Below are 16488 nucleotides of genomic sequence, written 5' to 3' on the forward strand. Positions count from 1 at the left end.
GAATGTATACTGCTATGCACTAAACTTTCTTCTTGGCTGTGTGGGGAGAGAAAGGATCTCGGCTTGAAGTTTGGTGACTCATACGCAGGATTGTGCTATCGTGATGAGCTATCGGGCTGGTACTACAGAATCAAGTTGACTCTTGGTTCCTTATTCTCAAGACTCCACCGGTTCTCACATCTAGAATCCTAGAAGTTTAGAGCTGGAAGACACCTCACAAATGAGCATAAAACACTTATTTTTAAAAAGCCAAAGACAAGGCTCTTAGCAAGGAGAAAAAGCCAAGCAACTGCAGAGGGAAGGCTGAAAGCAAGGTCTCCCACCTAGGATTCTGCCACTACACTATGCTGCCCAACACTGCATTTACTAAATACGGCGCTTGATGGCTTCTAAGTTTTCCTTCAATATGAGAGAGAGAGAGAAAGATTCCTCCCCAGCAAAAAGGAATTTTTTTCTTAGCCTTTATTTCTAGAGTTCAGATTTTTTTCATTTGTACTCCTGAAATTTTATTGAAAATCCTTCGATATTTCTCTAAATATCTCTTTGTCGTAATGTTGCTTGTTTCATTTATAACTCAAATTAATTTCTCTACCCCATTAGTATCTTTTATCTCTATGAGAAATTGCCCAGTTATGCTTGACATCATGGACAGCTTCGACACAGACACTGGAAGCCTAGGCTCCACACGGAGACGGGTCTGCAGACATCACCTGCAGCTGTGGGTCTGCAGTCTGATTGGGGCTGCAACTCTGGTCACTCATTCATGGAAACATATTTACATGGCAAATCATTAATAAATGCAGGTGCTTCATATACACCATGGAATACTATGCAGCCATAAAAAAGGATGAGTTCTGTCCTTTGTAGGGACATGGATGAAGCTGGAAACCATCATTCTCAGCAAACTATTGCAAGGACAGAAAATGCAGCAGACCTAGGGGATTTAGGCTCTCAGAAATTAAGAGGACCTATTGGTTTCATTTTCCACAGCCATACAAGGAAAACAGTTAATTCAGTATTGCAGCTGAGTTTCAGATGCTACAGTGTTATAAACCCAAACAGGGAAGTTGTACCTTTACTTTTGTTTAAGGAAGGGCGAGTGAATTTTGTTATGCCTCTTCTTCCCACAAAGAAGCAGCCAGTGGGAAATGTTCTCTTCTATACACCTGTTGTGTCTAGAAGTTCTAGGATGCGGAGACCAGCTAAACATGTGTGCCACAAATGCCAAAAAAGTATGAGTGGTAGGTGAACTTCTTTTCCTAAGCCACATCACTCCTAAATACAGCATGCAGTTCATTTATTGAGTTCCTAAATATGCCAGGAACTGTGAGAGGTGCGAGGGATATGATATGTAAGGCAGGTAAACAGAAAAAAATTGAATTCAGAGTGACTCCTCCTATAGTTAAGGAAAATAGAAAGTGCCAGGGTGACATGTGACAGATGCATGACTGCTTTGGAGGGGGAAAGAGAATGCTCCAGAAAGACAGGCTTTTGAATTTGAACTCGCCATATGGATGGGTAGGGATAGGATTCTCCCAGAAAGTGCAAAGGCCAGAAAGCAGAAGGCAGCATTTCGTGGAGTGCAAAGTACAAGAAGTTCAGTATTTCTCAAAGGCTGGTAAAATGTGGGAGAGGGTGATGGCAAAGAAGGCTGGGCTGACGGTTGGAGACTGAGTCTTCAAGAACCTTGAATGCCAGTCTGTAAACTACATCCTGGAGGTCTGGGAGGTTCGTAATGGGAAGAGGGGGATCACAGAGAAGGTCCTTGCATTACTCCAGGCTTCAGCTAAAGCAGTGCAGTGAGGATAAAGAGGAGCGGATGACCGGAGGACATATAGAAGGATGTGATGAGTTGGACGAATGTGGTGAAGGAGAGCGAGGGCTGAGACAGAGTCTGGAGGAGCTTCTCTAAAAACTCCAGAAGTGGAGTCATACGGCAGAGACTGGGCCCCTCTGAACAAAGGTAGATTTCTTTGCCCCAAGATTTGCTGGTTATGGAAAATACTAATCAGGGTTCCTTTTCCCTTGTCCTATGAGATTTCCTCTCATCTATTGACTCTGAAACCAATTTTCCTCCAGAATGAATTGCTGGCACACATCTTCCTATGACTCCTGGAAAGAAAGGTGCAGAAGAGTTACAGAGCCCAAACTTGGCTCCTTGGAACTCACCGTGAGCAGGTTGATCAAATCCATGTTGGGTTCTAGGTGGTGAGAGGCATTCTGCAGGGAGACTAGTTCACTCAGGGTAACGGAGAGCTGGTGCATTTTCACAATGTTCACTTTGTTCTCCTCCGTCCAGTCTGGGAAAATGACATGGACTGCTATCAAGTCTTTCAAGTGTACTCCAAGGATGGGGATTTTGAAGCCATCACAGTCGGCAAAGGCCTTGCGGTAATTGCAGTAATTACCGTTGGAGGAGACCAACTCTGTCATTTCATTCCAGTTCTGGGAACAGATGGAAAAGTAGAATTTTCAAACAGCTTTTTCCCTTCTGCACACCCCCAGGCCCTGCAATGTGTGGCTAGGAAATTCCTCAGCTACTGAGAAAAGTATCACTTGCACCAATGTTGCTACAGGGAAATATTAATCAGGAAAAAGAAAGTTAGAAAACGTACTAGGCCTGGCTACACATTGAGCAGCCGGTTCCATTTTGCTATAAAACAGAAATAGCCTACACATCTGCCTACCTACTAGAGATGTTGGGATATTAAATGGCATCATGTATTCTTAAGTGGGAGTTTATGAAAATATTACTGTCCACAAATGCAAGCATGTCGAATATTAAAATTTTTTAGTTGTTCCAAGAAAGTTGCATTCCAGATATTACTTGAGGTTAATCTGGGACACTGTGGGGTAGGGAAAGTTGCAATGCGTTATGAGATAGCTGTGGTTCTATATTCTGCCTAACTAGAAGGGTGACCTTGAACAAGTCACTTCACTTCTTTAGGCCTCGGTTTCTTTCTCTATAAGTAAGAGAAGTTCCAATAAATAATTTTAAAAGATACACTGGTAGTTCTCCAAGCCTCTATAAGCTTCTATCAGATTCTTATTCTTCACAACATTTAAAATTTGTTTTTGCTTTTTACTTGAGATTTGGTACAAAGCTAAAAGAAAATGAAATACTTATTACCTAATACGTTCCATTATACTTGGAATGAGTACAGAGTTTGAGGTCAAACAACAGTACTTCTGTCGTTTACTACTTCCTCTTGTTTATGTGGACAAGTTATTGTTGGTTGCTTCACAGTAACCAGGCATGGTCTTTCTAGTAGACCCCGATTTTAATTAGTCTACTCTCTCCCAAAGCAGCCCTTGTGACTCAGGCAGAGCTGTTTCCATTTCCAGGACCAAGAATGGGTTCTGATTTATCATCAGAGTAATTGCATCCCTCTAGTTTGTGACCAGTTCAGGAACCCAGGGTTAAGCCAATCAGTACGTCGTATTTCTCTGGCAACTGTTATTGGTCCAGGGATGGGCTTAAGACCTGAGTTGGCTCAAAAGATCTTTAATTCTATGCGTGAAGAGTTGAAGTGAGAAGTCTTCCCTATCTTCAGCTCTCATGAACAAGGGAACATAATTTTTCGGTTGCTACAGAGAGCCCAATTAGGAGAAAAACCAGTTTGATGAAACAAACAAAAAAACAAAACTCTCTAATACTCAGAGGCAGGCAGAGACCCTGAGTCAGAGGTCTGATCAGACCATGCCTGCTCTGTCTCTGGACTTCCAGGTATGTCCCCCAGGGTGGAGTGCAGTGGTATGATCTTGGCTCACTGCAGCCTCAAACTCCTGGGCTCAAACCATCATTCCACCTCAGCCTCCCAGATAGTTGGGACTACAGGCACACACTGCCACACCTGGCTAATTTTTTTTTTTTTTTTTTTTTTTTGTAGAGACAGGATCCAGTTATGTTACCCAGGCTGATGTCAAACTCCTGGCCTCAAGCAATCCTCCCACCTCCACCTCCCAAAGTACTGAGATTGCAGGTGTGAGCCACCACGCCTGATGGACAATACATTTCCTGATTGTTTAATTGCTGTAGAAGTTTTTTTCTTTTTCTTTTAAACTCACAGCTAAAAGTGTCCATATTGAAATAACAAAGTGCACTCTTACGTGACAATCTTTTCATAAGGATGAAATGCTCCTTTTTGCTCAAGAAGAAAAAGAGAACTATCATGTCATAAAAATAAATACGGCAGAAATCTCAGTTTGGAAAATGATCACTTTTTTTATATATATATATACACATATTTTTTTTTCATGACAATTCAGTTCTAAATCTGAGGATTTGTATACAAGGCCTATGTCTTCCCTTTTCTCTTTTGATGTGCCCAACACAGTGTTATGAATAGTAGTTCAATGACTTTATTTCAGGAGTTAGGGTAGGAACTATTTCTGTCTTATTTACTTTGTGTATCACAGTGCCTATCACATAGTAGGACCAAACAGATACCTGTTGAATATGTTGGCTTTTGTTTTTGTTTTTGTTTTTGTTTTTTTGAGACAGTCTCCCTCTGTTGCCCAGGCTGGAGTGCAGTGGTGTGATCTCAGCTCACTGCAAGCTCCGCCCTCCAGGTTCACCCCTTTATCCTGCCTCAGCCTCCCGAGGAGCTGGGACTACAGGTGCCCGCCACCTCGCCCAGCTAATTTTTTTTGTATTTTTAGTGGAGATGGGGTTTCACTGTGTTAGCCAGGATGGTCTCGATCTCCTGACCTTGTGATCCACCTGCCTTGGCCTCCCAAAGTGCTGGGATTACAGGAGTGAGCCACCACGCTGGCCACCACTACAATATGTTAATGATATTCAAAGCATTCTTCCTGGGACACTTACCACCACCTCCAACCTGTTTTTCCAGGTGAACTCAGCTGGTGTGGTTATTCCCTTTCTACTTTGTCCCCATGTATAAACTACCACTGGTTTAAGAGGAAAACCTTCCCCCTCTGAGTGACATTTGTTAGGCATATACTAAATCTGAACAATTTACAAATGCATTTTTTTACTTTTAACTAGGATCAAATCTCTGTACCTTTGTAACTTCTGAAGAAAGATGAGAATGCGTCTCTTTGAGGCGTGAAATGGAACTATGACTGAGGCCTCCCACCACTGCCATCAGGGTGTTAAAATTTTTGAGCTGAAGGAGCTTCTGCAATAAAAATGCATCAATGCTTTTTAAGGATTTTTAAATTAGTCTAAACTTTCTGAATTACAAGTACATTTATGCACAATTTTAATAACAAGAAGCTAATGAAAAAATTACATCAATTTAAAATGAAGCACAAATAGAATCAGAGAAATATATCTATTACTTCACAGAAAAATAGCTATGTTAAATGCTTCTAAGCATTGCTTTTTGAAAGCAATCTTCTTGCATGGCAAAAATACGATTTGTTCATTAGACATGAGCAAGTAGTTTAGTTGTCCAGTGCTCTTATACTGTGAACACCACATTTCCTCAAGGACTTTTCTCAACAGAGTGAATGAACATCTAGAACTCAAGAACCCAGTCTGATTACCAGACATACCTTTGCAACATTGATAAACTTTGTGATGACTTCTGCCCTTTGCTGGGGGGTTGGTTTGCTAAGAACCATCAATTGGACCCACTTAGAGATTCCATTAAATAAAGCTATCGATCTTTCCAAAGTTGGATTATTCTCCAGGCAGCCATGGATGACATAGCTTTGGTAATCAGTGAACTAGGAAAGGAAGATTCAGAGATTCTGAATTATAATGTAAAATCAGAAATTAGAATATTATATAGAAGAGGTAAGATATTGTTTCATAACAACAGAATAATTTCTTTTATTTCACATTTACAATGGCATCCTAAAAGTTTGAATATACATGTGTCTTTAAAATATTATTTTGCTGTTTTTCAAACCCCACGACTCACCCCATGCACAGACACCCACTACTACACATCACAGCTTTGGTGGGAGGAGAAAGAGGCAAGATTCAAAGTGGTATTCCAATGAGTTCAAAATTTACTGGGTCATAAGATCCACCTGTGGCACTTGGTAAAATGCTGGTTCCTGGGAACACCCTAGGTGTAAACGATCACTATCTTCAGAAGAAAAACCAAAGAATCTCCTTTTTTTTTTTTTTTTTTTTTTTAGACCGAGTCTCGCTCTGTTGCCAGGCTGGAGTACAGTGGCGCGATCTTGGCTGACTGCAATCTCCGCCTCCCGGGTTTAAGCGATTCTCCTGCCTCAGCCTCCTGAGTAACTGGTACTACAGGTGCAAGCCGCCACGCCTGGCTAGATTTTTTTTGTATTTTTAGTAGAGATGGGGTTTTGCCATGTTGGCCAGGATGGTCTCGATCTCTTGACCTCATGATCCGCCCACCTTGGCCTCCCAAAGTGCTGGGATTAAAGGCGCGCTGGGCCAAGAATCTCCATTTTTAACACACTGCTGGTGATTCCAATCAGGCAAGTTAAAGATACAATGGTATACAATGAAGAGGAGGAAATGAACACAAATATAATGATTTCAAATTAGCATCAGTTGTAAAGTTGTTTCAAGAAAAAAGAAGACAGAGGAAAAAAAATCAATTGAAGTAAGGCTGCTCTTTAGCAAGACAAACACATTTTCAAAATGTTAGCATGGAGGTCAAAAAATACATATGAGCTTTCTATCATATAAGCAGTGCGGGGGACTCCCTCCCATGGCCTGCCTGCGGGGAATCGTTAAGGTACCCTCCAAGTAGGATTACTTAGTGAAAGAATCAGTCTTTCAGAAATTCATGCTTCTAACCAAGACAGTCTTCTTTGCAAGCAATAATGTAATTCATTCTCCGACACCTTGGAAAAGGAGAAGGAGGAGGCGCAACTTCCCCAGAGCTTGGCGAGACAAAGCAAAGTGGTTGGCTGATTGTGAACCAATGTGGAAAATGTTATCATAACAGGAGGATAGAGAGCAGGAGGCTAAGAAATCACAGACCAGAGAAAGAAAAGGGGGAGTTAGAGAAGGAATGAGGCTCCATCAAGATGAGTAGGAAAGAAAAGTTTAATTCAGGATCTCTATCTCTGGGAAAGAAAGAACCTGATGTTGAGATTCTCCTTAAAGTCTACAATTCCTGTTTTCAACCTACACCCATAATTAGCCATTTATACAAATCCGAACCTAACTAAATATTTTTTCCCAAAAACGAAGGGCCTAGCAAAACATGTTCACTTGGGAGAAGTCAATGGAGCTAAATCAACCTTGAATGGTTAAATCTCCACTGACTATTTAGAAAAATCACGCTTTAATCCTATGAAAGGAGACATTGAAAATAGCGACAGAAATATAGCTCCTGAGCCATAAAATAAAGACAGGATAATATTTATCTTTGGTTAAAAGGGATTGTTCCTGTGAATTAAGGGCACTTTTCCAGCAGAGCACAGTGATAGAAGCTGCCAACACTTCAGAGTATGAAAATGCAGCTCTTGGGAAAGTTGGCATCGTGGTTGTTATCCTTGGAAGAATAAATGTCAAGTTTCTTACTGAGATCCTTCTAAAAGATTTATGCTCCAGAAAAGTGAGGTGCTCAGCCAATTCAATGGGCTCCAGATGGTCAAACAGCAGACAGGCTTTTCCCTTCTTGGATATTTTTTTCCTCTGTGTGACTCTTCTCATCCAGTCATAGGAAGGACTATAAAAGAAGAGTGAGTCCGGTCAATGTGTTGAAAGCCCATTTCACTCAATGGAAGTTATTAACCTACTGACTCTGTAACTCTTGGCTTGCTTCCAGGGGCTTGTGCAAAATACATGCCCTGTCTTTCATATTTGAAGAGAAAACCACTGACCAATTGCCAATAGAACATAAACTTGGAGTTGTTTTTCCAGACAGAGTAGGTTTTGCACTGATCCATCCAGAATCTCTTACTTAGTCTCTTTGTGACCAGCAAGGTCTGGATCATAAAGGAAAGGTCAGGGCTAGTATATAAATTTGGGAGTTTATCAGGATATAGATGGTGATTTAAGGCACATGGAAACCACTAGAAGCTGTGGTTCTCATACTTTAGTATAACATGAATTATCTGAAAAGCTTGTTATAAAGACAGATGCCTGGGCCTTACTGCCAGAGGTTCTGATTTATTAGGAATGATCTTGAATAATATGTTTTCTCACCAAACATCCCTTATAATTCCCGGATCATTCACTATTGATTACTATTGAAGAAGTATTCAATAGTAATCGACAGTGGAAAACAGAGATACCTAACACACAAGAACATACATTTGCAAGATGGATAACCATATTTAGGATCATCAAATAGTCTTCCCTGTGCAAAGTTACCTAGTTGATACGAAAGTGGCCTAATTGCACCAGTTACCTAATAACTGAGCTAACCAGCTCCTGACATCTATGGTCAACCACCATAAGGTTGTTGTTCTGAGGCCAACCTCAGCAGCACCATGGTACAGAGCTTCTCAAGCTTGCATGTGAATCACTTGGGGATCTTTAAAGTGTGGATTCCAATTCAGGTTAAAGGTAGAGCCTAGAGGCTGCATTCCTAATGAGCTCCCAGGTGATGCTAATGTTGCTGGTCTGCAGACCACACTTTGAGTAGTGAAGGCATAAGAGATGTTAACTAGATTCAGACTCAGTAACTCATACCGAGCGTCTATTGTGTGTCAAATGCTTTCATGCATTATCTTATGTCCTTATTGGATGTTCATAATAATCCCACGAGAAAGGTACTGTCCACATTTTACAAGTAAAGAAACTGCAGCTTGGAGAGATGAGTTGTGTCCAACACGGCTTGTACTCACTGCAGCAAGGCTTTTCTCACAGAAGCAAACCTAGATTCAGGAGTGGGATGGACTCAGGACAAGTGGGGTGATCACTACTTCCTCCCCTAAGCAGTGGACTCATCGAGTGTGAAAGACGTTGGTGCCACTCTTACATGCTGGATATGTCGATGAGGCTGACGTGTTTTTCATATCCTAGTTGACTGGCTACTTCCCGGAATTCCTCAGTCATACGAATCAAACCAAGATCCAAATTAAACTCTGCAGGAAATTTCAGAATCCAGTACCTGAAAGGCATCAAATATTTTTGGTAGCTGGAATATTTCAAGTTGGATATCTATGGAAACGATTGTACCATTTTACAGACTACATTTAACACTGAATCCAGGACCATACTTCAAATTAGCCATCTCCTGTCTCCAAACCCCCATCCATCACGTGGAGCCTCTGTCTGCCCTCCTCCTATCTCAAACCACTCCCATTCATAGCCTCTCTTTCAGTTGAGAGGAAACCCTTCCTTCAAGTCATGGTGAGTAGGTGGGAATGGGTGTGGCCAGGGAGTAGAAGAAAATAAATCCACCCTTTCTAAGAGCTAGTTTCATTCCTTAATCACATTTACTACTACTTAATCTCTAGTGCAAAAGATAAAGTCTCCCCCACCCCACCCAACAGAGGAGGGCCAATTTTAACAAAGTTGGTGGGAGGGGTATCAGAGTAGACTCTGTTGTCAAACTAGGTCTGCAGCTTGGGGAAAAGGAAATTGTCAACAATTGCAGAACTAGAAACTACAACCGTGCCAGAACTAGAAGCTACAAGAAATTAAATTTGTAAATGTATTTACCTCATGAAGTAGCAGATCTTTAATCGAAATTCATTGCAGCTTTCTCCAGTGGCATTTCGATACGTAAACCAGTTAAAGAAAAAATTCGTGCACCTCATTTCCTTTACACACACCTGCAGCTGTGCCCTCAATGTATATCAATTCCTAGTAAGAGGACCATGCTGGGGACATTTGGGGTTATAAAGACACTCAAATACAGAGAGAAGTGGCCTCTGATGACTTCGACACTGAACAATTGAAACTTGATTTATTATTAGCTCTGGAATATATTTTTTTGGTCTGAAGGAGAAGCCAGTTACAGGATTAGTTTTGCCTTCCTCCACACTTAACTAATAACTGCCAATTGTAATTACAAATAGACTGGCAACTATACATAATTAAAATTGATAGTACAGAGAAATACTATCTATTTTTATTTTTATTATTATTATTTTTTGAGACAGAGTCTGGCTCTGTCACCCAGGCTGGAGTGCAGTGGTGCAATCTTGGCTCACTGCAAACTCTGCCTCCCGGGTTCACGCCATTCTCCTGCCTCAGCTTCCCAAGCAGCTGGGACTACAGGCGTACGCCACCACACCCGGCTAATTTTTTGTATTTTTAGTAGAGATGGGCTTACACCATGTTAGCCAGGATGGTCTCAATCTCCTGACCTTGTGATCCGCCTGCCTCGGCCTCCCAAAGTGCTGGGATTACAGGCGTGAGCCACCGCACCTGGCCGAGAAATACTATTTTAACCAAAAAGATTTTGCATTTAGGATTAATGCCTTATACAGTTATGCACCACATAACGATGTTTCAGTCAATGAAGGGCTGCATATATGACAGTGGTCCAACAAGATTAGAGTGGGATTGAAAAATTCCTGTTACCTAGTGACATGGTAGCCAGCATAATGTTGTAACCAATGCATCACTCATGTGTTTGTGGTGATGATGGTGTAAACAAATCTGCTGTTGTGTGAGTCATGTAAAAGTCTAGTATATACAGTCATGTACAGTATATGATACTTGATAATGAGAATAAATGACTGTTATTGGTTTATGGACTTACTATACTATTTTTTGTTGTAATTTTAGAGTACTCCTTTTACTTATGTAAAAAAAATTAAAAAGTTAACTGTAACACAGCCTCAGCAGGTTCTTCAGGAGTTATCCCGGAAGGAAGGGGTGTTATCATAGGAGATGACAGCTCCATGCCTGTTACTACCCCTGAGACATTCCAGTGGAATAAGAGGTGGAGGTGGAAGACAGTGATATTGATGATTCTGAGCCTGTGTAAACCTAAACTTAGGCTAATGCATGTGTTTGTGTCTTTGCTTTTAATAAAAAAGTTTAAAAAGTAAAAAAAAAAAAAAAAAAAAAAAAATTTTAATAGAATAAGTTTGTAGGATAAAGATATTGAGAAAGAAATTATTTTTTACAGCAGTACAATATATTCGTGTTTTAAGGTAAGTACTATTACAAAAGGATTAAAAAGTTTTTAAAGGTTTATAAAGTATAAAAGTTACAGTAAGTTAAAGTTAATTTATTATTGAAGAAAGAAAAATATTTTTATAATTTGGTGTAGCCTAAGTGTATAGTGTCTATAAAGTCTACAATATTGTACATTAATGTCCTAGGCCTTCACATTCACTCTCCACTCACTCACTGACTCACCCAGAGCGGATTCCAGTCTTGCAAGCTCCATTTGTGATAAGCGCCCTATACAGGTGTACCACTTTTTATCTTTTATACCGTATTTTTACTATACCTTTTCTATGTTTAGATACACAAATACCCACTATTGTATTACAATTGCCTATAGAATTCAGTATAGCCACATGCAGTACAGGTTTGTAGTCCAAGATCAACAGGCTGTGTAATATAGCCTAGATGTGTAGTAGGCTACAGCATCTAGGTTTATATAAGCACACTCTATGACATTTGCAAAATCATGAAATCATCAAATGATGATTTCCCCGTCGTTACGCTATGCGTAACTGTATAGGTACTCTAATTTCTTCTTTAATATTTGAAAATGTCATTTTCAGGTACCTTAATACTCAGGTTGTGTTATTTACTTGTAAGTGTATTTATTCATACTCTTTTAAACAAATATTTATTGAGCTTGTGTATATGCCAGGCACTGTGGATATAGCATGAGCAAGGAATCCAAAGGGAGGAAAATTTATAGAAATGTTGATTCACAGGCGGTCTTCAACTTTCCCACATTAAATGTTACTATGCCTAAATATCCCTTTTTATTTGTGTCTCATGCACTGGTGACCATGCTGAGGGTGAGAACACTGTTGGTGGCTACATTCTTTGGATAATGTCTAGATTGCCATGAGTATGACCAGACTGAGCCAATGCCCTCCATCCTTACCTGTGTTCTACACTTCAACAGTGGACGCATATGACCGTTGGACTACCAGGAGTTAGGATCTTGCTCACTTCCATGGACCTTATAGACTCTCTAATATCCTTTTCTGCTCTGAGGTTGTGAGGAGGATGAAGAGAAGTAGAAAGTGGAGGAAGCTTGAACTGAACAGGTGGACACCCTACTGGCTCCAGAAGCCTTGGCAGGCCCTAACAACACTTGATGGTGCCTCTCCCTCTAAGGTGGTGCCTCTCCCCCTAAGGCTCCCCCTCCCTGTAGCGGTTCTCACTCATCTCCAGGGCCTCATGGGCTTGAAGAAGGCAGAGACTGCAGGCACCGACATTAGAGATTGTATAATAAGCGTTGGCTCTCAGGGAATAGAACCTTTTACGAATGGGAGACTGCATCTTCAGTCATTTGGCTTTCAACCACTTTTCTGGACTGCATGATGTAGAGAAGTGGTAGACTGCTAAAAGCCTTCATTATGGAAGGATGTTTCTAACCATGTGGGATTTTTTTGTTTTCATTTCAGAAGAAAATCTAACATTAGTATCAGTCAACAAATTATAATAAGCCTGCTAGAATGTTCATTGTGTCTTGGCAGCAAGGGAAGATGTGAAAACCAAATGGATGTTTGTGCCCAAGTGAGAGCATATTATTTTGGCTGTATTTCCATATGATTAAGCTGCATCCTCTATGCCCACCATTTTGCCATCCCAGAAGAAACAAATCTGGTCTTGAATCATTGTTAAATATTCTCTCATTGCTCTAATAATAGAAATGTTTAAGACAAGTTAGAAACATCCAGCCTACAGTTCCTGCTTCATTTTACATCTTAGTGATTATTTTCAAGTACAGCCAAAACATCCAGATGGAGAGTCAACTATCTGGTCTATCATCCAGATGTGTTTCGTCTAGACATCTACATATATTCGCAAAACAGCTGGATAACCGAAGACTATTTATTCATCTTAATTTACTGGCTTTGGATAGACACTCTATCTAAATACAGAGCTTGATTTATGGTTGTAAAAATTACACAGTAGTTGAAAAGATATATGCAGAGAAGTTTTTCTGCCAACTCAGTGGAAGATAAATACCATCGGTGCATCAGTAGAACTATTCTTGGCAAGTAACTATTATTCAGCTCTCCATTGTCATCTGTTAAAAAAATAGAACAAGAAGTGAGGAGATAACAGTGCTACTCTTTACTTTTTCTAACATCAATAGAGAAGCGATAGTATCATAGTGTCAAAAATTTTTCATAGACAAATGAATTTTTTTTTTTTTGGAGACGGAGTCTCACTCTGTCACCCAGGCTGGAGTGCAGTGGCACAGTCTCGGCTCACCGCAACCTCTGCCTCCCGAGTTCAAGTGATTTTCCCGCCTCAGCCTCCCAAGTAGCTGGGACTACAGGTGCCCGCCACCACACCCAGCTAATTTTTCTATTTTTAGTAGACACGGAGCTTCACCATATTGGTCAGGCTGGTCTTGAATTCCTGACCTTGTGATCCTCCCACCTCAGCCTCCCAAAGTGCTGGGATTACAGGCGTGAGCCACCACACCTGGCCAACCAGTGATCTTTTACCTCCTACTTTGGCTAGTATTTCCTTGCAAGTAAAGGTGGGTGGGTCTTACCCTTCCTCTGGTCTACATTGACAGATTTCATAAATAAAATTCAGGACAATTAGTTAAATTTGAATTTAAGAGAAATAATGATTAATTTCTTTATTGTAAATATGTCCCTGGCATTATTTAGGTCATACTTACACTAAAAATGTTTGTCAGAATTCAAATGTAACTGGTCATCCTGTATTTTATCTGGCAACCCTGCTCTGGTTTAACTCTGGTTTCTATAGTAATCTATTTAATAAATAATACTCCCATGTGGGTTGACTTTCTTTGTGCAAGGGATAACTCAATATGCTGTGGTGGATACAAAAACAACAACACAAGGAGCATACAGCTGTAAAGTGTATAATCTAGTAGCAGATATGACATGTTTGAATGTAGAATGCAGTAAATTGTGCTACTCACATTAATCTGAGTCAAAAGACCAAGAAACAATTATAGAGGCATTTGCTATGTGCTATAAAGAATTACAATGGGATGTGAGATGGGGGAAAAGGCAAGCAGCGTTCCTGACCAAGGAAACTAGGAATGGTACTATGAACATCTGAGAAGGCCCTGAAGCAGAATTTCAATGAAGGGAATATGACCAGTGGATGGTGGTAGAAAGGTACAGGGAATGTTCCAGAAACATTAAGTGGACAGTTTGACTGGGGTATGAGCTGTGGGCAGTAAAGGGAAAGAAATGTGGAGGGCAGTGAAGCTGGAGAGACAGACTGGGGTCCATCCAAAAGGCCTTAAATACCAAGGTACAGAGACTGAACTCTGTTCCACAAGCAACTTGCCTCTGAATAGAGGAAAGTGAGAGCATCGAGAGATCCAAAAGATATGAAAGGAGAAAAGGCTCGTACCAAACATCTCAATGCAAGTGTGCAGCAGTTCATCTAATGTTGCTGCTTTCCCAAGGCCACTTGATCCCATGGTTATTTAGCCGTTGTCAAAAAACCAGAGACATTTTCAGCATCAGATAGACCATCTCCATAATCATGCAAGTCAGTGACGTTAGTGCCTAGTGGTGACCTGTCCTTAGTTGTACTTCAAGAAAACTCTAAAAAAAATTTAAAAATTAAAAAAACAAGAGAAAGTTATTAGACTAGAGTTCAGACCCCATTAGAGCATCACTTGTCAACCTGAAAAGATAATGACTTCCATAGACAGTATCTTTCTACAAGAAAAGTATCAGTGACTGAGATTACATCAACCTTTATGATGCCAAAAATACCTGCTAAGCTGTTCCTGGGGATGGATGGTGCTTGGAGACCATGGAAATGTTCCCTGTTATATACCATTCCATTTCACAGCTATAATTTTTTAATGCAATGTTTTATACTTTCCTCGTATCTTTTTTTGTTTTGTTTTGAGACAAAGTCTCACTTTGTCACCCAGGCTGGAGTGCAGGAGTGCAGTAGTGCGATCTCGGTTCACTGCAGCCTCAACCTCCCGGGTTCAAGCAATTCTCCCGCTTCCGACCCCCCAGTAGCTGGGACTACAGGCACACATCACCACTCTTGGCTTTTTTTTTTTTTTTTTTTTTTTTTGTAGAAATGGGGTTTTGCCATGTTTCCCAGGCTGGTCTTGAACTCCTGACCTCAAGTGATCTACCTACCTCAGCTTTTCAAAGCACTAGGACTACAGGTGTGAGCCACTGTGCCCAGCCACCTTTCCTCATATTCTTAAGTGATAAGATATTCAAGAATATTATAAATGTTACTTGGTTTAATATTAATAAAAGAATACGTAAGGAAAAAAATTTTAGATGCAAATATATTTATAAACATTATCCTCAGTGATTCATAAATATTCAACAACTATAAAAAATTCTACTTGCCTGAGAGTAAGATTATTCTTTGCAGTGGTAAAAATACTACTGTTAATTTGTTGAACACCCACATTATGTACTATGCACCATTCCAAATGTTTTGCATATATTGTCGAACTTGACCTTCACAACAATGCTGTGAGGTAGTAATTATTATTTCCAGTTAACAGATGAGTTGATGGGATTCACAGTGATTTAGCAACTTACCCAAAACCATACAATTATTAAGGCCTAGAATCAGGACTCCACTATAAAATAAAGCGTCTGTGTTCCCTTTCTTCTTACTACTTCTACAAGCATGGATATCACAAACCATCATAGTTTTGCCTGCTAATCTAGTGTAAAGGGTATCACTCCTCCACATCATCTCAGAAAGAAGATGTAAGGCAGATTATCTGTTACAGAGGTAGAAAGAATATGTGGGGATGACAGCTATCCCATTTGCCAGCACAGTTGTGAGGAAAACATGATTGGCAATAGCCTCTTCTAGTTGCTTACACTCAAAAGCATCACTGCTGGGTAGACATCATCACTTGATTTTACAGAGCAGGTCCTTGATGCCAGGTCCCCACAGGACTTGGAGCAGGACGGAGGCTGTCATGATGTAAGACATTTATCCACTTCAGATATTTTAGTAGGTAAATGCAGCCATTGAGGATTCATCTCATGAGCTGTTGAAAGTCAATGTCTATTTTACTCTCGAACTTTATTTATTCAACTGGCAATCACTGAGCACCTGGCCTATGCCAGGCACTTGGTTAGGCATTGAGGCTGCCAAGATGAATAAATCATTGTCCCATTCTTACCTTCAACAGGCTCATAGTCAACTTCAGAAAACAAACATGTGAATGAATAGGAAAAAATACCTAATGTCCATATGATGGTTGTATTAGTTCAGTGAGACCACTGGAGTGACATTGGAATGAGTCTGTTCACCAGGCACATAACTCTGGGGGGAAAATGTTTGCCCTCTATTCATTCTGTGAAAGAACCAGATTCCTGTGCTGAAGGTACCATTCTTAGAACATAAAATAAAGGGTTATTTCAAGTGTTCAATAAAAACAGCAGAAACGCTGGATCAAATGTTCTCCCAATTCTGCTGCTCAAATG

At 40.4% G+C, this 16488-nt stretch overlaps 1 protein-coding gene across 4 annotated transcripts in view; it reads right to left on the reverse strand.

The window, feature by feature from the left end:
• RASGRP3 (RAS guanyl releasing protein 3) overlaps positions 1 to 16488 on the reverse strand; it is an 87112-nt gene that overhangs the window by 34141 nt on the left and 36483 nt on the right. For 2 of the 4 annotated variants that reach the window (XM_015112055.3, NM_001261700.2), the window contains 8 exon segments: positions 14411 to 14607; positions 12989 to 13091; positions 9575 to 9637; positions 8889 to 9020; positions 7484 to 7631; positions 5521 to 5694; positions 5025 to 5141; positions 2170 to 2445 (listed from right to left, as the gene is read on the reverse strand). In XM_015112055.3, the coding sequence (XP_014967541.2) occupies positions 2170 to 2445; positions 5025 to 5141; positions 5521 to 5694; positions 7484 to 7631; positions 8889 to 9020; positions 9575 to 9637; positions 12989 to 13091; positions 14411 to 14480 (1083 nt within the window). In that variant the 5' untranslated portion in view covers positions 14481 to 14607. 4 annotated transcript variants of the gene reach the window in all.

This window comes from Macaca mulatta, chromosome 13 (genome assembly GCF_049350105.2).
Source record: "Macaca mulatta isolate MMU2019108-1 chromosome 13, T2T-MMU8v2.0, whole genome shotgun sequence".
Classification (NCBI taxonomy): Eukaryota; Metazoa; Chordata; class Mammalia; order Primates; family Cercopithecidae; genus Macaca; species Macaca mulatta.